The 25,489-nt window shown below is 43.5% G+C and overlaps 1 protein-coding gene and 1 pseudogene across 3 annotated transcripts in view; one reads left to right on the top strand and one right to left on the bottom strand.

The window, feature by feature from the left end:
• The first annotated feature begins 2,439 nt into the window (after positions 1–2,439).
• LOC147028578 (zinc finger BED domain-containing protein 5-like) lies at positions 2,440–4,261 on the top strand (annotated as a pseudogene).
• An 11,215-nt stretch (positions 4,262–15,476) lies between these two features.
• Positions 15,477–25,489, bottom strand: part of NIT1 (nitrilase 1) — a 35,509-nt gene continuing 25,496 nt past the window's right edge. For all 3 annotated transcript variants that reach the window (XM_085879125.1, XM_085879123.1, XM_085879124.1), the window contains exons 4-6: positions 19,587–19,720; positions 17,858–17,983; positions 15,477–16,250 (exon numbers count right to left, since the gene is read on the bottom strand). In XM_085879125.1, the coding sequence (XP_085735251.1) occupies positions 16,005–16,250; positions 17,858–17,983; positions 19,587–19,720 (506 nt within the window). In that variant the 3' untranslated portion in view covers positions 15,477–16,004. The remainder of the gene's footprint in view (positions 16,251–17,857; positions 17,984–19,586; positions 19,721–25,489) is intronic.

The following is a 25,489-nucleotide window of genomic DNA, read 5'->3' as shown; positions in this document are numbered from 1 at the left end:
GAATACTAAAAAAGGTGACAAGACATATTTGCAGTCATCCATAAAGTATATTTTTCAAGAACAAAGAATCTGAACTTCTATATAAAATAGAGAATGAGATAAGATGAATATCTTATATCTGTTAGAGATGAATATCTTATATCTGTTCCACTAACTACCAACTACCATTCAGGCACTCACAAATATATTTTTCCTTACAAATTTTTTTTTTTCATGAAATATGTGGAGGCCCCCTGGTTGTGGAGGCCCCTGGGCAACTGCCCAGCTTGCCCATGCCTAAATCCAGCCCTGCATAGACTGACATTTGTAGACAAAGTAAACCAATTGTTTAATCCTGATTTTCATTTCATGGGCCATGTGGGGTAATAATGAGATACATGCAGCTCTTTGTCTTCCTCAGCCAATATCAAGACGTTTACAGACGTGGTGTTAGGGGTCCACCAGGGGTCGCTCAAAACTAAAGCATCTTTCAATGGGAGAACTGAAAGCAAAGCCTCAAATTCAATCTCAACTATAAAGTGTAGCTCCAATGACTTGAAGCATGACTCTAATGCTTAAAACGATTATGGGGGTAATCTGAAGACTATTGTACACCTTGTGATGGTGTTCAGGGTGTAACGCGAGAAACACATCTGTTCCCTTTCAACTTTTTGTGTCAAATTGTATCAATCACATCACGGGATACTTCACAATTGTTTCGTTTGAAAATGAACTTGAACCATGAAATGAACACTGTAACAATGCCCTTTCATTGTTTGTTTAGTTGTGCATTAAATCTACAAATGAAGCCAATTGAAAATAAATGTGATAATCAAGGAACATGTCTCAATCACAACTTAATTATTAATGATAAAAGAAGACCCAACAATGCAACAATTATCTTACAATGGTGTTTCAAAAAATTGTTTATATTTCTGTCTTTGCCTTAAACTCAGGCATTTTCAGTTGTACATTGATTTGATTTGATTTGCTGAACGCATTTGTGATTGGCTGATTTTTATTAACTAAGAATAGTCATTACAATGAATTTGTTAACTGTGTTTGTGATTGGATAATATTTAGGCACTCATAAGACTTAACGGTACATTTGCTGATAGAGTTTGCAATTGACTAATATGTAGCCACTCAGAATACTCGTCGCAGGAACGAGACTTGGTTCTTCCTGTCTGGTTTTTAGCTCATCTGAACTTTAGTCCGGTGAGCTTATGCTATCGTGCAGTATCCATTGGTAGGTCAGTGAGTGAGTGAGTCTGTAAACACTTCAGTCATCATCGCTTGAACCAAACAAACGATTTTGATGAAACTTGGCTACAAGCTTCATATCTGATGTCGAACAAAAGTATGTTGAACACATCAACGCTCATCAACGGGTTGAAATCAAGCCTAAAATATTAAAATAAAATAAAATCCTGACCGAACATACAGAGGGTGTTGCATCAACAGCACAGCCATGCCTTCAGCCAAAATACATGACGTGTAAACATCTATCGCTGTAAACAGCAGAGAGGGTTTCCAGTCAACCAAACCACGTGACCAGATTCTGCGCATGAACAAAATGTCCATATTTGATGTCATTGACTGTTGCTCCTTATCCAGGTGAGCTTCAGGACCCCTGGTCATATTTTTGCTTCCAATACTTAATCATGGCAAGATCTTAAGATTATTTGTTGTGTCGAGTAATTATTTATGTTTTAACAATTGATACATTTTAAAAAGAAGAATAAATTTCAGTTGTGTTGATATTCTCAAAAGTTGTTTTCAAAAGCTGCTGCAACTGCTCAGAAAATTATAATTATTTGGCAATAACTTTCTCAAACAATATTGTTGCATTGAATGGAAAATTTTATCTCAGGTATTTATAGATTTGATTCATTTTCATTTTATACTTTGCGATAAAAACTGGGATTTGTGTCATAGCTCCGAGGTAGCAGATGTAATCCTTGAATCTTATCTTTCTTTCCGTTTTCACTGCACTCGTCCAGTTCATTTCCATGGGGTCCCTGAGTAACAGCAAGGTGGCAAAAATAGCGGCCTTTCACATCTCACCAAAATGAAACAATCCCCTTCATGGCTCACACACCCATACCTATGTCAACACACATACAGACAAGCTACAATTATACATAGTAGCTAAATAAATACTTTTCAGATACAAGCAACTATTACTACAACGAGATGGTCTAAAGCAGGGGTTCTCAACCAGGGGGGAATTTTTGGGTTTCAGGGGGGAATTGGGACCACAGATTGGCAGACTCAAACTGTTGGAATATTGATCTTTCTACAAATTGTACATAATATACAGGACATCACACTTTATTGAATAAGGTGTGATGTCCTGTAGATTTACAATCTGTAGAATTGCAGTTTGTTTTTAATTTAATCTGTGACATTCAATAAAGTGTATTGAATGTCTCAGATTAAATTAAAAATAAAGATAAATATTTCACTTTTTTATCTGTGGAAATATTCCATTTGTAGTTATCTTTGACTTATTCTTGTTTTTTTATTCACAGAATTTGGAGCCTATCATGAGTGTCAAAAAAAGAGGGTACGATGATTCATATATTCAATATGGATTCACATCCATCATCATCAATGGAGAAGAAAGGCCTCAATGTGTTATTTGTAGCAAAGCTTTGTCAAATTATTCGATGAAACCAACAAAGTTGAAGCAACATTTGCAGAATGTTTATCCTCAACACAAGGACAAGGACAAAAGCTTTTTTGAACGTCATGGGAATGCTCTCAAAAAGATGAAGTTGGATTCAACAGGGGCATTCCAACAAATGAACCAAAAGGTTATTGAAGCTTCTTATGTCGTAGCACTGGAGATAGCAAAGCAGAAAAAAACCACATACAATTGGGGAAACTTTGATCAAACCTTGTGCTCTCAAAATGGTGGAAATTGTGTTGGGAAATGGATTGGAGAAAAAAACTTGCAACAGTTTCACAATCAAACAGTACTGTTCAAAGGAGGATCAGCGACATGGCCATTGACATCAAGGATCAAGTTGTGCAGGAGATCAAGTCTGCAGAATTTGGCTTATTTTCAATTCAACTTGATGAATCGACTGATGTGGCATCGTTTTCCCAGTTGCTGGTGTTTGCAAGATATGTTCACTCAGGTTCATTTAAAGAGGAGTTTCTCTTTTGTTCTCCTCTTAAAACTACCAAGGCCTCAGATATTTTCGAAAAGGTTCCATCTTTCTTTGAATCAGAAAATCTTTTGTGGGATAATGTCTGTGGGTGCTGTACAGATGGAGCACCAGCTATGTTGGGGACAAAATCTGGATTTCAACTTTGTGTGAAAAAACAACCTCCAAAAGTGAAAGGCATTCATTGTATGATCCATCATGAGGCACTGACCTCAAAAACACTTCCAGCTCCACAAGGGAAGGTTTTGGATCAAACAATTAAAATTGTGAATTTTTTCAAAGGAGGAGCTCTCAACTCACGACTTTTCAAGCAGTTATGTATTGATATGGATACAGGCCATCATTTGCTTCTTTCTACAACAAATGTTTGATGGCTTTCAAGAGGAAATGTAGCTGAGTGAGTATTTGAGCTTAGAGACGAGCTCAAATTATTTTTTGAAGTTCAGGGTAAGATGGAATTTTTTGCCTGGCTGGATGATGAGGAATGGATCATGCACCTTGCCTATTTGGTTGATATTTTTGAGCAGCTGAATAAACTGAATCTTCAGATGCAAGGAAGGAATATATCATCATAAAATTCATGGATTCCTTGGAAGCTTTTATGAGCAAGCTGGAAAAATGGAAGAGAAAGGCCAAGATCAAAAATGTTGCAATGTTTGAGAAACTGTCATCAATTCTTGTTGCTGGTGGTGAAGACAAAGTGCTTCCAGAATTTGCAAAAAATGAAATTTTGCAGCATTTGACAGCACTGGAAAAATGAATTCAGCCGATATTTTCCTGAACTCAGTGATGAGTTATATTTAGTGCGAAATCCATTTAAATTGTCAGTTGAAAAAGTTTCTGATTGTCAAGATGCATTTCTGGAGCTGAAGACTGATTCGGGAGCAAGAGATATGTTCAATGAGAAATCAATCACAGAATTTTGGCCCTTGATGTGCGATTCCTACCCAAAAGTGGAAGAAAGAGCTATCCATGAATTGCTTCTATTTGTCGACATATCTTTGCGAGTCAGGCTTTTTAATTCTGTTGCAAATGAAAATGAAGCAACGAAGTAGATAAGAGGTTGAAAATGACCTGCGTTGTGCCCTTTCAAGCACTCCTCCTCATATCCAAGAATTGCCGAAGGAAAAAACAACCACAGGTTTCTCATTGACTGTAATCTTCATCAGAATAAAATGAATTACAATATCCCTGGCATTCTATTGAACTTTTTGTTTATTGAAGTATGCTTCAGTAACTTTAGTCTGTTAAGTAATTAGTTATGAATATAAAAAAACTACTTTAATTCAAGATTTCAAATCCATCAACATTTTCTATTGCTATTAAATTTGTAAAACTCCACTATAAAAATAATCCAAGTAAATGTACAGTATATGTACTATAGTTAGGGAATTTTAACAAATTGTATTGACCATCTGTGAAAAAATTACTTACCAAAAAATTTCTTTACTGACGTATTCATCTAGGTGTCTACTAACACCTATCAATTAGTGCAAACCCAAATCCTTGTGGAAAATTCTGGGGAGGCAATCAAAGTTCGGGTGCTCAGAGGGCCTGCGCAAAAAAGTAAAATAAAATAAAAATAATAATAAAAAATAAAAACGGAAAATTAACTTTTGCCAATATTGAATTGTGGGATGTCTAACTAGGGGTTTTTTGGGGTGCTCAATTGATTCCAACCATTAGATTTGAGGAAAAATGAATCCCTGGCCATAAAATATTGATATGATACATTTTTAGATATCTCAGACTGTGTTTTGCGGTAATTTGGCTCAATTGATTCAGATTGTTCAAATTGTTCTGAAACCAGCATACAACATTTTTGAAACCACTGCTATATTGTTGGTTATACTTGTGCTCATGCTCAGTAGAATTCTCTGTGTTAGCTGGCGTTAGCTAAGAGCTTTTAGCGGGCCACCATCAGTACGCAAAGGGAGCAAGGCTGTATGTACAGCTGATGCATCAGCGACAGGAGAGTCCCATGTTCCAGGAAACTCTATCCAAGTTCACTTTGTACGGCAACCATGTAGTCAGGTTCTCAGACCATGAATGGTCCGGCACATGGACCGATATCACGATAGAAACCACACTCATGCATGAGGCAAAATCCTCTGGTGGTCTAAACAGAGGCCGCTTTCGGAATTAGTCTTCTCATAACTCTAGGGTTCAGACTCTGAACCACTTCTCGTTCATTCACCAATAGCTAGAAAGAAGCATGGTCAAATGTGGGGTACCTGTCCACACCGACGTTAAAAGAGCCCAAATGAAGAGAGATAACGATGCTGTCAACACCATAGTTGGGTGGTTGGAGGAAGTCAACCCTTTCGATGCCACACAGGACAAGAAGACTCTGGTGCTCTTCTCAACTGGGTTCAGCAGCACTCCCGAAGACCAAGTCAACGCTGATCAAGCAGAAGAAGTTGGCAGAGCCATACAGGCTAAGATGGATGGGAAAACTGTTGTGGATGCAATGGTAACCAAACACAAGGTCAAATCACTTGTAAGCCTTAGATCTGGACCCAAAGTCAATGGCGAGAAGCTGGTTATTGACTCACTGAAGCTATTCAACCGCCTCATTGTCATCAGTGAGCGTGAAGTCAAGACCAAAGAAGTTCTGCGCTTTGAGTTGACGCCACAACCGATGTCTCTGTTTGAAAAAAAATCAAAAGTTGCGAAAGCCAGACAAGGCTGCCCCAGCAAGGTCCCTGAAGGCATGTGTGGCACCTGTCGAACAACCCCCCTGCACAAGCCTTGTGGTTGATGGTGGGAGGTTCCTGCACAATGTCAAGTGGGAGGCTAACCTTACTTGGAAGGATGTTGCCGAGAGCTACCTCCGGTTTGTGAAGTCCATGGGGAGCCATCGCCTCCGGGTAATGGTGGTCTTTGACGGATATGGCAGCTCCACCAAGGACCATGACTACTTGAGACGAACAAAGAATGCATGCTGTGACATTCAGATTCGTCTGGATCTCAAAATCATCATTGCAAGAGAAAAGTTCCTCGATAAAAAGAACAACAAAGCCCAGCTCGTTCTGCTCCTTGCTGAGACATTTAGTAGGAATGGAATCAGTGTACAGCAATGCTCCGATGATGCCGACACCTCCATCGTCCGCGCAGCTCTAGATGAGGCAAGAGAGTCCCCTGTCAAGGTGAGGGCTGAGGACACAGACGTCCTGGTTATGCTGATTCATCATGTTGCAGACCATCCGATCTTCCACACGACAGCCAAAGAAACATCTTACGATGTCGGAAAGATCCGGGAGGCCCTCTCAGAGATATACCAGAGGTATCTCATCTTCTTGCACAGCTTCTCTGGCTGCGATACAGTGTCTGCAATTTTTGGGTTTAGTAAACCAACTTTGCTAAGCAAGCTCTGCAAGACTGATGAAGCAGAGAGGGCAATGGACGTGTTTATGGACATCCGAGCTGAGAAAGGTGATATCATTAAAGCAGGCTGTGATCTTTTCATGCTCATGTTCCATGGGAAATCCTCCAAAGACTTGGAAGACTTGAGATTCGACATCTTCAGCAAGCGAGCCACTACTGGGAGCATAAAACCCGAGAAACTCCCCCCGACAACAGGAGCTGCAGCACAGCACTCTCTCCGAGCTTACTTCCAGACTAGAGACTGGCTGATGCTGCAAAGTCCATCGTTGGATGCCCGGGACTATGGATGGCAACTCACTGAGCAAGGATATGCACCAGTCCCTTCTACAGACCCCATTGCACCAGACTACCTCCTGACGTTTGCCAGCTGCAACTGTGCGGGGGACTGCAGCTCACTCAGGTGCTGCTGTAAAAAGCAAGGAGTCAAGTGTATTTCTGCTTGCGGCATCTGTCATGGTAACTCTTGCCTGAATATAAACCATCTGGATGACAAGAGGAGTGAGGAAGATACTGGGGAGTTTGATGAATAAGGTTGTAAAAGCTGACAAAGCAACATTTCCATTGAGCACAGTTCTGTTAAAAATGTCAATAAAATACATTTTATATGATCAAGGAGTATTTTTTTCTCAAAAATAATGGTTGGAATTAATTCAGCACCCCCAAAAACCCCGAGTTAGACATCCCACAAGTCAATATTGGCAAAAGTTAATTTTCCGATTTTTTCGCGCAGGCCCTCTGAGCACCCAAACTTTGATTGGCTCCCCAGAATTTTCCATAAGGATTTGGGTTTGCACTAATTGATAGGTGTTAGTAGACACCTAGATGAATACGTTAGTGAAGAAATTTTTTGGTTCGCAATTTTTTCACAGATGGTCAATACAATTTGCTAAAATTCCCGAACTACTAATATAGATAAAAATAAAAGATTTTCAATGTTATATGCATATTATTTGGAATGCACCTTTTGATTCAATCTTGGAAAGGTGGAAATGACATTCTGACATATGGTGAAAAGGGTGCATGGGGCAAAAAAGGTTGAGAACTACTGGTCTAAAGGGTCTAGATAGTCTACCTATGAAGGGTACATTTCAATAGTAGTTAGGGTCTTAAGGGGTTTAAATGGTCTTTGGGGTCAAAAGGAGAGAAATGTTGGTTCTGGGACCAACCACTCGACAGACGTTCGCTCCCTTTCGATCTGTTGTCACTCCCTGCTGAGCTGAAATATTTGCACCTTTTGCGTATTCTGGCAAAGGTGTCAATCACCGATATCCACTCTTGAACCGAGATCCTATTCTATACTGAGCAATGTCAGGCCAGAAAATCATTCTCCAGTCATTTTGGAGCGACGATGATTCTTGAGAAGTTTGACCCTGCTGGACGATCACTCAGCTGTAACTGAAGCTGAAGAAATTTGTCATCTCCCTACGATGTGATACAGTCTTGTAAGATTGCTATAAGTGCACTTTAATGTGTTCTTGATTATGAATTTCAAGATGCCTTGTGTATTTGTTGTTTCAATACTATCTGCATCACTGCCTTGTTGGTTCAGTGTTTGAAAGTTTTTGTGTTCAGCCAGGAGTTGGTCCCCTTTTGCTTCGATGAAGGGTAAGGTCCAAAACAACTTCACTTTTATTCATAGCGGATCGATCACCATTTAAGATATTTTATCTCTGTTTTCACGTTAGGGTCAAACTGCACACGCGCGTCTGCCAGTATTAAAAGTGTAAAGTCCACAATAGCTTTATTCTACAAGTAGTGGACCCCAAAAAGATGGAAACGCCAATGTAAAGTCACTTAACTAAGGTATTGGGCCACTACGTTTGGTCAGTACGGCCTGAATGTGCCTTGGCATAGAGTCCACCAGCATCTGGAATTCTGCAGGAGGGATGCGGAACCATTCTTCCATGAGAAAGTCAATCAACTCGCATCTGTTTCATGGAGATGGAAAACGCTGTCTCAGACATCATTCCAGAATATACCATAAATGTTCGATTGGGTTCAGATTTGGTGACTGAGAAGGCCAGGATATGTGGATACGAGTGTCATGCTCATCAAGACATTGGGCAACCACCTGTGCTCTGTAGATGGGGGTATTGTGGGTTTTAATGGCCCAAACCTTTTTATTTTTATCAACAAAGGGTTAAAAAACAACAAAACATCAACTGTCAAACCAGAAATCAACACCATAACAAATCAACAACATAACATAACTCGGTAGGAGGATTTGCACTCTCACATTTGCACTCTACAAATTTGCAGGATTTGCACTCCGGCCACCGTAAAACGCTTCATTCCGCAAAACGCAAAAACGCAAAAAAATCTGAAAACGATTTGTTATCGTTTTCAAGGAGTACCTCCTGTGTTTGTTTCAAAAAAAAAAGGAGTACCTCCTGTGTTTGTTTCAAAAAAAAAAGGAGTACCTCCTGTGCAGCTTCCCTTCGCAGGGCAGCTCACCGGATGACAGGATTGGGGCAAAGCCTTCGGGACCCCCAATCTTTGATAGGAGGGAAACCACGGGGTAACATCCCTGGGTCAGATTGCGGGAGAGTGTGTCGGAGTGGTGCTGAGGTGTCGTCCACCAGACGGCGGTCTCCTTGGGTTAACCTGAGGCGGTCCCTTCGGGTGGGTGCCTGGAATGTCCTATCCCTAAGAGAGGATGATCACCTGTCTCTGTTATCATCTGAGCTCAAGCGTTTGGACATCGGGATTGCAGGTCTCTCTGAGGTTCGGAGACCGGATTGCGGCGAGATAATGGTGGGTGGTTACACCTACTATTGGTCTGGTCACTCTGATGGTTACCATACCCAAGGAGTTGCTGTCGCTGTGTCCAATAAGCTGACCCCAATGATAATTGAGGTAACACCGGTCAACGAGCGTATTATGAGATTAAGGATTCGCCACTCCTTAGGTGTCATTTCCCTGGTCTCTATTTATGCTCCGACTGAGGCGAGTGATCTCACCGTGAAGGACACATTCTACGCCACACTCGAGTCTGTGGTTGATCAGTGCCCCAGACGAGATACACTTCTAGTCTTGGGGGATTTCAATGCATCGACTGGAACTGATAGGGATGGTTATGAGGTGTGTGTTGGTCCCCATGGGTCAGGAACTATGAACCAGAATAGCACTAAGTTCCTTGACTTTGCAAGAAGTCATGGACTTAGGGTGGCTGGTTCATGGTTTCAGCGCCCGCAAGATCATCGCTGGACTTGGTATTCCAATGCTGACGGTGTGGCAAAGGAGATTGACCATGTCCTCATTGACGGTCGTTGGAGGATGATCCAGAACTGCAGGGTCTACCGGAGTGCTCAGTTCCTCAATACTGACCACAGGCTTGTTGTAGCAACTCTAAAGCTGCACCTTAAATCCTGGAGAATGGTACCATCCCAGCCTAGGCTGGATGTTGCCAAGCTCAGGGATGAGAGAGTAGCTGAGGAGTTTGCGAACAGGCTGAGTGGACACTTGGGGGGTCTGGGTGCTTTGGGGGGTCCTGAAGAGTTGTGGAGCACCTTCAAGACCACCGTCCTTGATGTTGCTGGTGGATGCCTTGGAGTTCACCGCAGGGCAAAGAAGAATTTTGTCTCTCAAGGGACACTGGATACCATTGACCAGAGTCGCAGGGCCAGGCTGAATGGCAGAGCTGAGCTGTTCAGGGAGCTGAGGCGTAAAACTGTACGTGCACTGAGGGTGGACAAGGAGGCCTATGTGCGAGGAATCTGTGAGGGGGTAGAGCATCACCTGTGGACAGGTGATTCTCGTCCCGCTTACAGGGGAATTCGCGCATTACGTTCATCCAAGCCCATCCCTCGGAGCACTGCAGTTCGAGCAGAGAGTGGTAGGCTCTTGACAGAGGAGTCTGAAGTGAAGGCCCGCTGGGCCGGTTACTTTGAGCGGTTGTACCAGGCTGATCCCCCAGCTGTCGAGTTGGACGTCAAGGGTGTTACAATCCCTGTTGCCGACCCTCGAATCAACTGTGGTCCACCATCGCTTGTGGAAACACGTGCTTCGGTGAACCAGTTGAAACGGGGCAAAGCTCCAGGGATCTGTGGCATCCATGCTGAACTTCTCAAGGCTGGTGGAAATGCTGCACTCGTGTCGTTGCATGCAGTTTTGTGCTCTGCCTGGAACACAGGCATCATCCCAACTGACTGGAAGAGGGGCCTTGTTGTCCCTCTCTGGAAAGGGAAGGGTGATCGCCAAGACTGCAACAACTACCGAGGGGTTACGCTGCTCTCAGTGCCGGGCAAGGTCTTTGCTCGGATAATTCTTGATAGGGTTCGCCACCATCTGCTTGAGCACCAGCGTCCAGAGCAGTCAGGCTTTACACCAAAGAGGTCAACGATTGACCGTATCCTTGCACTTCGTGTCCTTACCGAACGCAGACGAGAGTTTCGGCAGTGGCTGCTTGCAGCCTATGTTGATCTCTGTAAAGCGTTCGATTCAGTGAATCGGGATGTCCTCTGGAGGATTCTTGGTCTTCGTGGGGTGCCACCGAAACTGATCGATCTGATGTCTGAACTCTACTCTGGTACTGAGAGTGCTGTGAAGTGTGGTGGTACCATCTCTGACTTATTTCCAGTTGTTACTGGAGTTCGTCAGGGATGTGTACTTGCCCCCACACTTTTCAGCACTTGTATGGACTGGATTTTTGGGAGGATGTCGGAGAGATCAAGTTGCGGTGCATCGTTTGGCAATGTCAAGATCTCGGACCTTGATTTTGCAGATGATGCAGTCATCTTTGCGGAGACTTTAGACATCCTCTTGGGGGCCCTCGAGGTGCTGAATGAGGAGTCGGAGCCATTGGGATTACGGATTTCTTGGGTCAAAACTAAGATCCAGGCTTTCGGTGACATCTTGGATGCTGCTGTCCTGTCTGTGTTTGTTTGTGGTGAGGATGTTGAGGTCGTGGATAGATTCACTTACCTTGGCAGTGATATTCATGTCTCCGCAGGTTGTGAGCCGGAGGTCAATAGGCGTCTGGGTCGGGCCTGGGGAGTCATGGATTCACTGGATCATGGGGTGTGGCGCTGCCGGTACCTGTGCGGGAGGACGAAAGTCCGAGTCTTCAGGTCCTTGGTACTTCCAGTCTTGCTCTATGGGTGCGAGACTTGGACTTTGACCAAGGATCTGAGACGGAGACTTAATTCCTTTGGTACCAGGTCTCTTCGAAGAATCCTTGGCTATCGCTGGTCGGATTTTGTGTCCAACAAGCGGTTGCTGAGAGAGACTCGGATGAGATTTGTCACTTGCATAGTCCGTGAGCGTCAGCTGCGGATGTATGGACATGTGGCTCGTTTTCCTGACGCTGATCCTGCTCACCAGATTCTCTCAGCGAGGGAGTCTCATGAGTGGAGGAGGCCAGTGGGCCGACCACGTGCCTCATGGTTGCAGCAGGTTGACCATCATCTCAAGGAGATGGGGATGGGCCTGGCATCTGCCTAGGGATGGCCAGACGGAGGCCCCTGGAGTACCGGCGGAAAGTGGACGCAGCGACGCGCTGTTCTGGCACATGCTCCCATACCTGACCTGACCTGACTCGGTAGAGCGCATACCTCCGCCACGCAATGCCTGATCCACGAGAACACATCGGGCCCAATACATTTTTGAAATATCGTGCTGTACAGTACTATATAGTTTTTGGCCCGATCTCTGAATGGTGAAGAATCAATGTAAAAATTAAATAATCCTCGCATCCAGATACAGATCTTCACCAAAATCAAATCAATTCGTCCTTGTCACACACCCAACCTGCCCATCAAGTTTCGTCCGAATCCGTCCCCAACTTTTTGAGATATCGTGCTATATATTCGTTTAGCCCCATCTCTCAATGGTGAAGAATCACTTCAAACTTCTAGTAGTCGGATCCGGATCCGGAACTTCACTGAAATCTAATCAGTTTGTTTAATAATTTTTTTTTTGGGGGGGGGGGGTTGGAAATCACTTAAAACATGTGAAAATGCAAAAACAATTTTTTTTTCTCAAACAATTTTTTTTTGGGGGGGGGGGGTTGGAAATCACTTAAAACATGTAAAAATGCAAAAAAAAATGCAATATATATATATATATATATATATATACATATATATATATATATATATATATATATATATATATATATATATATATAGAAATTTTGTTGAAAAAAAAGTTGCAAATTTTTTTTTTTCTCTCACAATTTTTTTTTGGGGGGTTGGAAATCACTTAAAACGTGAAAATGCAAAAAAAAAAAAAATTCTCAATTTGTTTTGGGGGGGGGGGGGAGAACAATTTTCTGGGGGAGTTGGAAATCACTTAAAACATGTAGAAATGCAAAAAAAAAAAAAAGATTCTCAATTTTTTTTGGGGGGAGAACAATTTTTTGGGGAGTTGGAAATCACTGAAAACATGTAGAAATGCAAAAAAAATTTTTTTTCTTTTTTTTGGGGGCGGGGGGTAATTTTTTTCTCAAACAATTTTTTTTGGGGGGGTTGGAAATCACTTATAATGTCGAAATGCAAAAAAAATTTTTTTTTTCTTTTGGGGGGGGTAACAAATTTTTGGGGGTTGGAAATCACTTAAAACATAAAAATGCAAAAAAAAAAAATTTTTTTTCTCTAACAATTTTTTTTTGGGGGGGGGGGTTGGAAATCACTTAAAACATGTAGAAATGCAAAAAAAAATTCTCTATTTTTTTGGGGGGGGGGGGTTGGAAATCACTTTAAACATGTAGAAATGCAAAAAAAAAAAAACCAAGTCCAAAATTTAATGGCATGATCCTTGGACCATACCTAACCCCCCCCCCACCAAGTTTCGTCGAAATCCGTCGAGGAGTTTTTCCGTAATACTGTTCACAAACAAACAAACAAACAGAAAGGGGTGAAAACAGTTATCTCCATCCATCTTCGAAGATGGCGGAGGTGAACAAAAGTCCAGCCATAAATCATTTCAAAAAAAAAATCAAAATAATGGCAAATCAAAGTTCAACCTCCACCCAGATGGCTGACACCCATTAAATTTGGCCGCCCCGTAACGGGGGACAAAAATGAGGTGTGAGGAGCTTCTCCGGGAGCGGAAAGGAACCAGGGAGGGATAGCGGGGGGAATCATGTCCTGTCCCCCTTCTGCCCCGGCCCAGGAATGTCTAATGCCTGGGCAGCTCAACGCCCCACAGGCTTCATCGCTTCAATCTGCTGGCGATAAATTCCCTGTGGAACCTTGCCCAAGGGAGGAGGTCTTTTACACTGATGGCCTCTCCTCCAGCGCTTTTCATTGTCCATTCACCCATGTCAATACTAGTGTCCTCGGAGGAGGAGCAATCACTTTCAACCCCTGGCGGCAATGGAAGTTGTTCCCTCACCACCAGAGCAACCATCTTTGCCGCAATGTTTTCCCCTCCCACCTCAGTGGGCCTGGTCCCCGACATAACCACACCCAGGTCCTACGCTGCTGGGGGTAAGGGGGCTGCAGGCTCCTTGCTATCCCCCCTCTCTCCTCCTATACCTCCTCTGTGGAAAGGGGAGATACGGCAGGCATAGCAGACACCACACCTGTAAACATCTTTGGGGCAACACTCCCATCCCTGCATGCAGATGTACGCATCCTGCGAGCATATCCCTACAGGCAGAAGCGGAAGGTGTGCCCTGGAGCACCACAGAGGTTTCACTGCATGTGTGCGGTGCAATGCTCCCTCGAATGTCCCAATTGGCCACATTGTGAGCAAAACTGTTCTTTGCACCCAGAAACAAGGTGGTCAAGCATACTTTTGGCTGACCCTTGTAAAATACCTGGCCACGGTCAATCCCAATAACGATTCCATTAGGGATGTGGGTGACCGTGCCATCATCCTCGACCCGGAACTTGACGCGATATTGTTGAGCCCAAGTCCATATATCCAGACCATTTTGGATAAACCATGGTGGGGTCATAACATCATCATAACGAGACAACCAATATTTAATATCACAATCTGTTATGCTCTCATTGTAGAGGCGGACCGTTACGACCCTCTCATGGTCAGGGGGCTCGACCGCCCAATGAGCCAGAGACCCAGCTGGCCGAGTCCATCACACCCAAAACTTAGCAAGCCTTCCAGAAGTCTGGAAGGACACATCAAACCCACAGGCCAAGGAAAGGAGGCACTAAAAATCCTCAAGATTGAACTCCAGCACACCCAACAATACCACGATTCGCCAATAAGCGATGAAATCGGTCCGGCAGCTGAGGAGGTGTGCAGCATTGGGATTCTCATATGTGTACTATTTGTGAATGTCTTTATAGCTGTGAAGGAACTCTGGGAATGGTTTGAGACAGCACAGCATTTACCTTGTGTCAGTCAGCCTTTTTGGTTGCTTTACGCAGAAGTTTCAGCTGGAGGAGCATGGGAGGTGTCAAAATATATATATATATATATATATATATATATATATATATATATATATATATATATATATAATCCGAGCCACCTGGATTTAGTTGATTGTGTCCAATAGCCAAGGAGACTGCTTAGGCAGCACCAACGCTCTGCAGAGTATGGTCCCGATGGATGGATGGATGGATGGATGGATGGATTTTGAATGAATGAATGAAGCTTGCTAGTTTAAGTGTTTGCACCTATCCTCCCTCTTCTCTTTTCATGTTCTTTCATTCTCTTGATGTTTGTACCACCATCAGTTCTACCTTGCTCTTTCATGAGCTTTGCTCCTGAAAAGAAAAAAGAAGTGTTTGTCACTTTCTATTTCAATAGTTTCCTTGTGGGGTGGGAGGGTGGTGGGGGGGGCAGGGAATGTTAATCCAATACACACAATATTGTTGAGCACCAAAACATGCCCCAATTTAGGCCGAGCACCTGTTCAACTTTGTCTTTCCTTCCACATTCTTTCCCCACAACGAAATTAATTTGCAGTCTTTGCATACACAGATATGTTCAGCCAGAAATATCTGTTCAAACTTTCATCAGTTTGTCATGAATATTCTTTGTGCATTCGTAGTTGATGCTTTAATCAATAAGTGTGATAGAACAACAGTAAATTGCATCATTTAAACTCTGGAAAATATATTAATTGTAATGTATCCTGTGTATCATTTGAAATTATCTGGAATCTTTAATACAGCCTTAAAATCATATGACCTCTTTAATGGACCAAATTGTTCCAAACTTCGTGTGTGGTCGGCTGGAGAACGTTTGTGGCCCAATTCGGCCTGACGTCTGACAAGATAATTTGTTCAGGGTGCCGCTTAACATGCTGCCTCTTCACGAAGGACCCTGTGGGATCTTTAATATCCACCAACTAATGCTAGCAGATCGAACACCCAGCTTCATGTCCACAAATTGAAGTACTGCCCTTCTTGCAAAATGCTAGGGTGGCCATTTATAGCTGGGCTGAAATTCATAAATTGGCAAAAACACTGAGAGGTGAGTGCATATGCATCTAAGCTATCCTGCTCGCTCTCAAAACCACCGACAGATCAACCTCATACTTTCTGTTTATGAATCAATATCTTTTCGTTGATGCTGCAAAACGAGCATGCCTCTTCGCACACGATGCAGTGTTTCAGGTCGGAGTTCAGCAATGCAGATGTCATCTCCATCTCCACAACGGGCAATGACCCTACCCCAGGGGTCGGCAATGAGGGCATCTCCATACGAGGCGCGACAAGGGTTGTGCCGTCCAATCTGAGCTGCACCCACGACCCAACATTGTGTCTCAATAGCCCGGGCACGTAGGAGGACCTATCAGAGGGAAGAGATTATATTTGGTACTTCCATAAATTACATATAATTTTTATCATCTCTATTCTTGTACAGTCACGGCCAAAAATATTGGCACCCTTGCACTTTTTTTCAAATAACTCACAATTTTCTCTAAAAATAAGTTGAAATTGACAAAAGTATTTGGTCTCCACAATTCTATATTTCACTGTTAATATTGCAGAACCTTTGTTTTTGATTCAGAACTTAATATCTCCTTGTAAATATGAAAATAAAAAGAAATAGCATTGACAAAATTATTGACACCCTCGACTTAATATTTGGTAGCACAACCTTTGGACAAAATAACTGCAGTCAAGCACTTCCTATAGCCATGAATGAGCTTCCTCCACCTCTCCACTGGTAGTTTGACCCACTCTTCTTGTGCAAACTGCTCCAGTTCTCCCAGATTTGATGGGTGCCTTCTCCCAACTGCTGTTTTCAGATCTCCCAACAGGTGATCAATGGGACTTAGATCTGGGAAGACATTATATTTGATTGCTGGCTTGCCAGTGCTGGCCACTTCAGAACAGTCCAGTGTTTTGTCTGGAACCATTCCTGGGCGCTTTTTGAAGTGTATTTGGGGTCATTGTCCTGCTGCAAGACCCATGACATTCAACAGAGACCAATCTTTTTGACACTGGGTTGAACATTGCACTCCAAAATGCTATGGTAATCTGATTTCATGATGCCTTGCACACATTCAAGGCACCCAGTGCCAGAGGCAGCACAGCAACCCCAAAACATCACTGAACCTCCTCCATGTTTGACTGTAGGGAAGGTGTTCTTTTCTTTGAAGGCTTCATTTTGTTTTCTGTAAACATAGAGATGATGTGCTTTACCAAAAAGCCCTAATTTGGTCTCATCTGTCCACAGGACATTCTCCCAGAAGGATTTTGCTTGTTCAGGTGTGTTTAAACTCCAGTCAGGCTTTCTTATGTATCTTTCTCAGCAGTGGGGTCCTCCTGGATCTCCTACTATAGAACCCCCTTTCATGAAGTTGGCGACGGATGTTGCGAGTTGAAACTGTCGTACCTTGTGTCTGAAGTTCAGCTTGAATCTGTTTGAGTTTATCGAGGTGCTTTCTCCACCATTCGAGCAATCCTTCGCTGCAATCTTCGATCAAGTTTTCTCTTGCGGCCACGTCCAGGGAGATTGGCTTCAGTGCCGTGGGCCTTAAACTTCCTGATAACATTATGTACGGCGGACACAGGAACATCAAGGTCACTGGAGATAGACTTGTCGCCTTGAGATTGTCCATGCTTGGTTACAATCTTGTGTCTGCCCTCCTCAGACAATTCTCTGCTTTTCTTTCTTTTCTCCATGCTCTTTGCAGTACACACAGTGACACAAAACAGCAGAATGACTCATTTTCTCCATTGAAATTCATAATTTAGCAAAATTTCCAAATTGTATTTTGAAACAGTGGCTAAGACAGCTGGAAAACTCAGTAGGTGTACGTAAACTGCTGGTCGACATCTTTTAGGGAGAACTATATGATGTAGTGCAGAACTCCTACATAAGCTTGTAATAGAAGCGGGGAAAAAATTAATAAATAAACAAATAAACAAACTAGAATTGAGCTGCACCTCCCAGTGGGCAGGGCCAGTTGGGGTGGAAAACGCAGCAGGGAAAGTGAGAATCTCTGCCCCCATCTCTCTCAGCTTCCATGACAGATGAGGGAAACGCAGGTCATAGCAAACAGCCAAACCCACCTGCAATATAATAAACAAATTCAACACAAGGCTAAATTATATCAATATAGGAGTAAACTCCAGACTGCCGATATAGAACATCCACATATTGCCCGTGTATTCATTTTCTTCTCTTCATTTAATCCCTCCTCCTTCCCCATGTGAACCTCAACTTCACCTTCAGCTCGCTATATTTTAAAAACGCTTGAAAGGTTAGCTTCAGAGATAGGTGCAAGGTTATGCCAGTACTTAATAAAGCTTACTGGAGCTATTCCATAAAAATCCTTTAATTTATGTATACAAGGTGAGTCAATGAAAAGTGAATTTTACTGTCACTCATCTACCTTTACAAAACACAATGTGTGTTTGTGTATTTGTCTGTCCCCCTTCATAAGGATAATTTAAGAAGGGGTTTAAAGGCCAGTCTTTTAACATGAATGTGTGTTCACTACGATCTATTTTTTTCAGGATTAAAAAAAAAACTCGAAAAACATTTTTCATAAAAGAGTAATTACGTCTCTTCTCTTGGAAATGTAGACGGTGACTTGCAACCGGGCCTCAAAGGCGGTGTACAGAAGCATCTAAAAATAAGAATAAATACGAGGCACAGGGAGGTGAACTTTGCTGCACACGATGCATAACACGCGTAGAGTAAAACGAGTGTTCATTTAGGTCTGCAGGATGTCCAATAAATGAAGAATATAGAAGCACACCTAACGCTAGGCCGAGGCTTCAGACTTTGGCACGCGAACGAGGCTGGACCGTCAAAATGAAATGTCCCAGAAGATAAAGAAATTAGGATCACATTTGTACATGTTGTGTTTTAAAATAATGCTTCTTGCTACGAAAAACATATCTTCCAGTCTTTCAATAAATATTTCAAATAAAATAATTCCAACCCGTCATTTTAACGAGCTTTCATAATTGTAGTACATAAGCTGGTGTTGGCTTAAAACGGCTTGGGTGGCTGACTTAAGATCATAGGGTCTTGAGTTCAAGCCCCTGTCAAAAGATTGAATAAACACCAGGTGGATTGACTCAGCCTGTCATCCTTCCAAGGTTGGTGAAATGAGTACCAGTTTACTGGAAACGGGGGTCATTGCATCAGTGGCACAGCCACTCCCCCAGAAAATGATGCAGTCAAGCAGCCACAGGCTGCATACAAATAAATAAAAACTCAGTACATGTGCAAATTGTGCATAATACAATTGTATTATATGTGATATTTCAGAAGGCCAGTGGTGAGTCACTTGTGGAACACTTAGTACCTGACGTCCCAGTGTGTAACACGGGTGGTCGTACTGCAACAATGGCTGCCCCTCTACAAGAGTGCACCGTTATGGAGCAACAAGAAGTTATTAGGTTTTTGTTGAGTGAAGGTGTCAAACCATGTGACACTCTTCGAATTATGACTCATCATGTGGTGAGAAATTTGTACGAACTTGTTGCCTCACTGCTCTACTGCCATGATGTGGTCCCCCCCCCCCCCAATTGTCACCTTGCTCTTGTATGAACCTAGATTTTGACTCCAAATTAAAGACAATAAATAGGAAATATGTGCAACAATGGAAAACAACAACATTATGCCATGATAAAGTTGAGAGTTTTAAAAAAAAAAAATCACCTTTCCCAATGGAGTTGACACTGGATCTGTTATGCTCTTCCCAGGCAGTGTGAATTCACTTTCCCTCAAACTCTCTCCTCCAGGCAAATCCGCATCAAACAGGTGAAGCTTTCTGTACACAGAGACCAACTGCCCTGTGGGCACAGCACACTGGTTATCCAATTAAGCACAGTTTTCCATTTCTCCTGAGAAAGCATAACTTTGCATCAATCCAACAAACACAGTTTCCTTCCAGCGAAACATGAAGATGATAAATTCTTATCCAAGACAAAACACTATTTTCAGGATAGGAAGGCACTTTGACTACTTAAACACGAAACATTTAATCTCCAACCTCAAACGTGTAATTTCAAATAACTCTCCAAAATACCTCTCGCTGCGTAATTCAAGACACCTCACTGCCCTGGAAAACGTGGGGACAGCAATACTGTCCTGTAAAGGGTGGGACCTCTCTTACCTGGAGCAGCGTTACACGACACACAATTACACTACATAGAGAATTTCATCAAGGCTGTCATGAGCACTTTCTTTCAGGCTTTTAAGCACTTTACATTATTGACTCTGGAGCGACCCGATAGCCACGTTCTCTGGCAGCATAAGACTACTGAGGTGTTTGGCCAGCACTGATTGATAATTATCAAAGTTAGATCTCAGATGTGGTTATGCAACGTCAGTTTCACTCGGCTGACTAAGGTCTGTTGCATAACCGTCGACATGGTACCCACTCACACGACTGAGCTGGGGACCCCGTGGGAAGTTCCAAGGCAACTGGCAATCAAGGTCACTGAAAACACGCCGTCCTCTTAGAGTTATCTAGAGGCGACGCCTGTCACAACAGAACAATTCTGAAAATGTCAGTTAAACAACACATCGTCAGCGAATGAGAAGCATCCCTCTAAAAGTGATTTCATCATTGCTTGGCTGTTTATATTACAAAGCTATGTGATTACTGATTAGACCTTAAGTGTTTGCAGAAAGAGCACAGAATGAGAAAATAAGTGGGCCAGCCTGTGCAGAATTCCCATCTGAGCAAATGTGTTGGGTATGCAAAGTTTAAATACAACATACTGCGGTAGAAAAAAAATTTCTGAACAAAATTGAGGCTCATGTCGGTGCGCAAGTAACAAAAGAGTGGAATGGGGGGGGGGGGGTGGAGGGATCTACAGCTACACTGTGGGAAGTGTAACATGGTGCATGTGCTGAGTAATTTAGATTGCCATGCATCGGAGACATGTCAGAGTAAGTCATCTGAGGATGCTGAGGAGGCAGTGTATGTAATTTATACAGCATCGTCAGTGTAATATTGTATGTGTAAACACCTCTAGTTTGTGAGCGGGGCAGGGTGAGGACTTCCCATCACAAAAAGGCACATAGTAAAGCGCGACGTGCTTTCCAATGACCGATCATGATCAGTCTTGCCGGTGTATGCAAGCCATGGCAGCGAGATGTGCTATATGGCCCAGAAGAGTCGGAGTTATATTTTTATTAGGGCCGCTCCGTGATCATAGGGCGAATATTGTGAATTGTATGCACCTTCCTGTGAGGCAAGGTTAGACAGGGATGGGCGGCAAGTGAGCGCAGGACTCATTAGCACTTCATGCATGAACTGTTTAGAAGTCCTGCTGGACCTGTCCTGGTAAAGATAAAGCCAAATCAGTCTACAAACAGTGGCACCATGCCTGAACATGGGTATTGGTTTGTGCTGAGGAAGGCTGCATACAATTGGCAGTGAAGCCAAACTGGGGGCTGTGTTGACGCCACATCCGGGGCATCGGGTGGCCAATCACCATGCCGAGCATGAATTCGGGGACGGGTCCACGCAAAGGGACAAAACTGGATTGCGCGCATGCACGGAAGAGACCAAGAGAGTTCTTAATGAGAAACAGACAGTGGAGGCCCCATTGTTTCAGAGAGTGTGTGTGTGTGTGTGTGTGTGTGTGTGTGTGTGTGTGTGTGTGTGTGTGTGTGTGTGTGTGTGTGTGTGTGTGTGTGTGTGTGTGTGTGTGTTTGATTGACACCATAAGGGTTTTAGTTTATTTGTACAATAGGTTGTCATTCCTTCCCTTATTTGTTATCATTGTGCGTGGCATCCATTCCGAGTTATCGTGCCTCAACTGCTTGTCTTATTCCTTTGAATGACCGTTTTTACAGCCATTTTTCCCTGCTGTGCAGGGGTTGGGCTTTTTCTTGAGGCAATCTTTTATGGCCGAATGCCCTTCCAGACGCCAACCCTGGTCGCCTCTTACGACACACAGGGATATGGTACACCTATTCTAACCGGGGCATACACCGAGACCAGTACACTGGTACTCATTTCGACGACCTCGGAAGGATGACAGGCTGAGTCAACCCCCTGGTGTTAATTCAGCAGCCAATAGGGCTTGAACTCAGGACCCTGGGATCCCAAGCCACCATCCGAACCACTAAGCCAACACCAGGCTTGTCTTATTCCTTTGAATAAACCATTTTATTTATGATGGCATGTCTGCCATCTCGTTCCATCTCCCGCATGTAAGAAACAGTTTAGGCAGTTAATTTGTCCCTGGAGGAGACATAAATGGGATAATTTAATTATATAAATGAACCGACAGTCCACTCGCGTCAGTACCGAATTAAACTGGTTGTTCCAGAGACTAGATCTCAACTGGTTGGTTTGGGAGTGAGGTAGGACCATCCACACTGCAAGATTTAAATCAGGTCCAGTTTGCCTTGTATTTGCGTATATGACTTGCCATGCCAGTATGCATTGCCTGTTTGCCATCACCCTTGTCATGCGCCCCCCCCCCCGCCCTCCCCAAGAACTGCTCAACATGCCACGATTGGAGAACAAAGGTCACCATCATCTATCTATAATTCCAGCAGTGTGTGTGTGTGTGTGTGTGTGTGTGTGTGTGTGTGTGTGTGTGTGTGTGTGTGTGTGTGTGTGTGTGTGTGTGTGTGTGCGACCGCTGTTTCTCGACAACCACTGGTCCGATCTAATTGAAACTTGCCAGGAATATTGCTGGGGACCTGTGGATGTGCCTTTTCAAGGTTTGATATTAATCGGACAAGCGGTTCCCAATTTACGGCCATTTATTTGCCAACCAATGACAGGACACGGTGCTATGACATCACGATTGATGTCACAATTCTTTTTTTTTTCTTTTTCTTTTTTTAGCATGTACGGCCACGCACGTATGGGCACGCACGTACGGTCACGCAAGTACGGGCCCGCACATACAGGCACGCGAGAGCGAAGGAACGGCATGTGTGGTTGTTGTTTCTGGCACGCGGTTTGAAAGTTTTTTTTTTTGCACATACGGCCACGCACGTACGGGCACGCACGTACGGGCATGCGAGAGCGAAGGAACGGCCTGTGAGGTTGTTGTTTCTGGCATGTGGTTTGAAAAATTTTTTTTTTTTTGCACGTACGGCCACGCACGTGAGAGCGAACAGCTTGTGTGATTGATGTTTCTGGCACGCGGTTTGAAAGTTTTTTTTTTTTTTGCACGTACGGCCACGCACGTACGGGCATGCACTAGTCTATCTATAATTCTAGCAATCTGTGTGTGTGTGTGTGTGTGTGTGTGTGTGTGTGTGTGTGTGTGTGTGTGTGTGTGTGTGTGTGTGTGTGTGTGTGTGTGTGTGTGTGTGTCTGTGACCGCTGTTTCTCGACAACCACTGGTCCGATCTAATTGAAACTTGCCAGGAATATTGCTGGGGACCTGTGGATGTGCCTTTTCAAGGTTTGATATTAATCGGACAAGTGCTTCCCAAGTTATGGTCATTTATTTACCAAATCAATGACAGGACACGGTGCTGCGTAGGCGTGGCCGTTATTGAAGAGATCCTCAGCCGCGTTCCCCATTACGGGTTACAACATACGGGCTTCCGGATAGTGATGACTTATTGTATTCTAATAATTTCTCCATTTCTTATGCGCATTTATAGATAAACACAATGGCCCAATCCAGTCGTCGTTTCCGAGAGCGAAGGAACGGCCTGTGTAGTTGTTTGAAAGTTTTTTTTTCCCCACGTACGGCCACGCACGTACGGCCATGCACGTATGGGCACACAAGAGCGAAGGAACGGCCTGTGTGTTTGTTGTTTCTGGCACGCGGTTTGAACGTTTTTTTTTCTTTGCACGTATGGCCACACGTACGGGCACGCATGTACGGGCATACACTAGTAATTATAATTTTGGCATCACTCGTCATTTGTGCTACTGACCAGAGAGAATTTTGTGGTTGTGCCGACCTGCTGTCAGACATTGCAGAGGACCAGCCATGATTGTGTATAGTGTTTCAACCTACCTGGTCATAAATGTTTTGATAAAAGATTGAATTTCAAGTACAAGTTAAATGCTCTGTGAGTGAATGCACAGGAATAGTTACACAACGCATTAGGTTTCACGATTTTCCTTTGTGGGGACATGTAGATAGTTTTTCTTGTACAAAATGTCGCACTCAGAGATCCGATAGGGCAGGTGAAAGGTGCTTAAGAATATACCTAAAATGCACTGGAGCTCGGCAGACTCGGGATGAGTCTGGTACAGGGGATGGGGTAGTGTGACGTTTTTCGGAGACCCCGTGGAAACACATACCAAGACACATAAATAAACACGAGTATAATTATCCCCGTAGTAAATTGGGTTGTTAAATTGACCCCCTACCCCCCAACTCTGTGTTCAGTAAGGAAGGGACTCCATCTATCTATATCTACGATACATGGACAAAACTATGTAATGCGGACACCCCTTCTAATTAGTGGATTTGGCTATTTCAGCCACACCCATTGCCGACAGGTGTAAAAATTCAAGCACACAGCCATGCAATCTCCATAGACAAACATTGGCAGTAGAACGGGCCATATTGAGGAGCTCAGTGATTTTCAACGTGGCACCGTCATCGGATGCCACTTTTCCAACAAGTCAGTTCATCAAATTTCTGCCCTGCTAGAGCTGCCCCAGTCAAGTGTAAGTGCTGTTGTTGTGAAGTGGAAACGTCTCGGAGCAACAACAGCTCAGCCGCGAAGTGGTAGGCCACACAAGCTCACAGAACGGGACCACCAAGTGCTGAAGTGTGTAGCGTGAAAAAATTGCCTGTAGGGCAATTTGCAACACACGACCGAGTTCCAAACCAACTCTGGAAGCAACGTCGTCACAAGCACCATTCATCGAGAGCTTCATGAAATGTGTTTTCATGGCCGAGCAGCCACACACAAGTCTAAGATCACCATGAGTAATGCCAAGCATCGGCTGGAGCGGTGTAAATCTCACTGCCATTGAACTCTGGAGCAGTGGAAATGCGTTATCTGGAGTGAAAAATCACGCACGCTTCATCATCTGGCAGTCCGACGGACGAATCTGGGTTTGGCAGATACCAGAAGAAGGCAACCTGCCCGAATGCATAGTGCCAACTGCAAAGTTTGGTGGAGGAGGAATAATGGTCTGGGACTGTTTTTCATGGTTTGGGCTAGGCCCTTAGTTTCAGTGAAGGGAAATCTTAATGATACAGCATACAATGGCATTCTAGATGATTCTGTGTTTCCAATTTTGTGGCAACAGTTTCGGGAAGGTCCTTTCCTGTTTCAGAATGACAATGCCCCCGTGCACAAAGCTAGGTGCACACAGAAATGGTTTGTCGAGAAATGGCTGAACTGTGAAGAAAAGAAAAAAGGCAACAAAACAACGCTCCACGGGACTGAGGAAGCCCTTCCAGTTACAAAAGCAACGTCAAGAAAGTACTGAAAGAATGCTCCATGGCATGAAATGGGGAAAACCATGTTTTTTTTTTAAGTGTTTCTTCACCATTAAGAGATAGGGCTCAAAAACGATATACGCGATGATATTTCAAAAATGTAATGGGCCCGATATGTTCTCGTGGATCAGGCATTGCGTGGCGGAGGTATGCACTCTACCAAGT

The sequence above is a fragment of the Eptatretus burgeri genome, chromosome 4, assembly GCF_056783735.1.
Source record: "Eptatretus burgeri isolate ZD-2024b chromosome 4, Ebu_testis_v1, whole genome shotgun sequence".
Classification (NCBI taxonomy): domain Eukaryota; kingdom Metazoa; phylum Chordata; class Myxini; order Myxiniformes; family Myxinidae; genus Eptatretus; species Eptatretus burgeri.
This window is presented reverse-complemented; position numbering and strand designations above follow the sequence as displayed.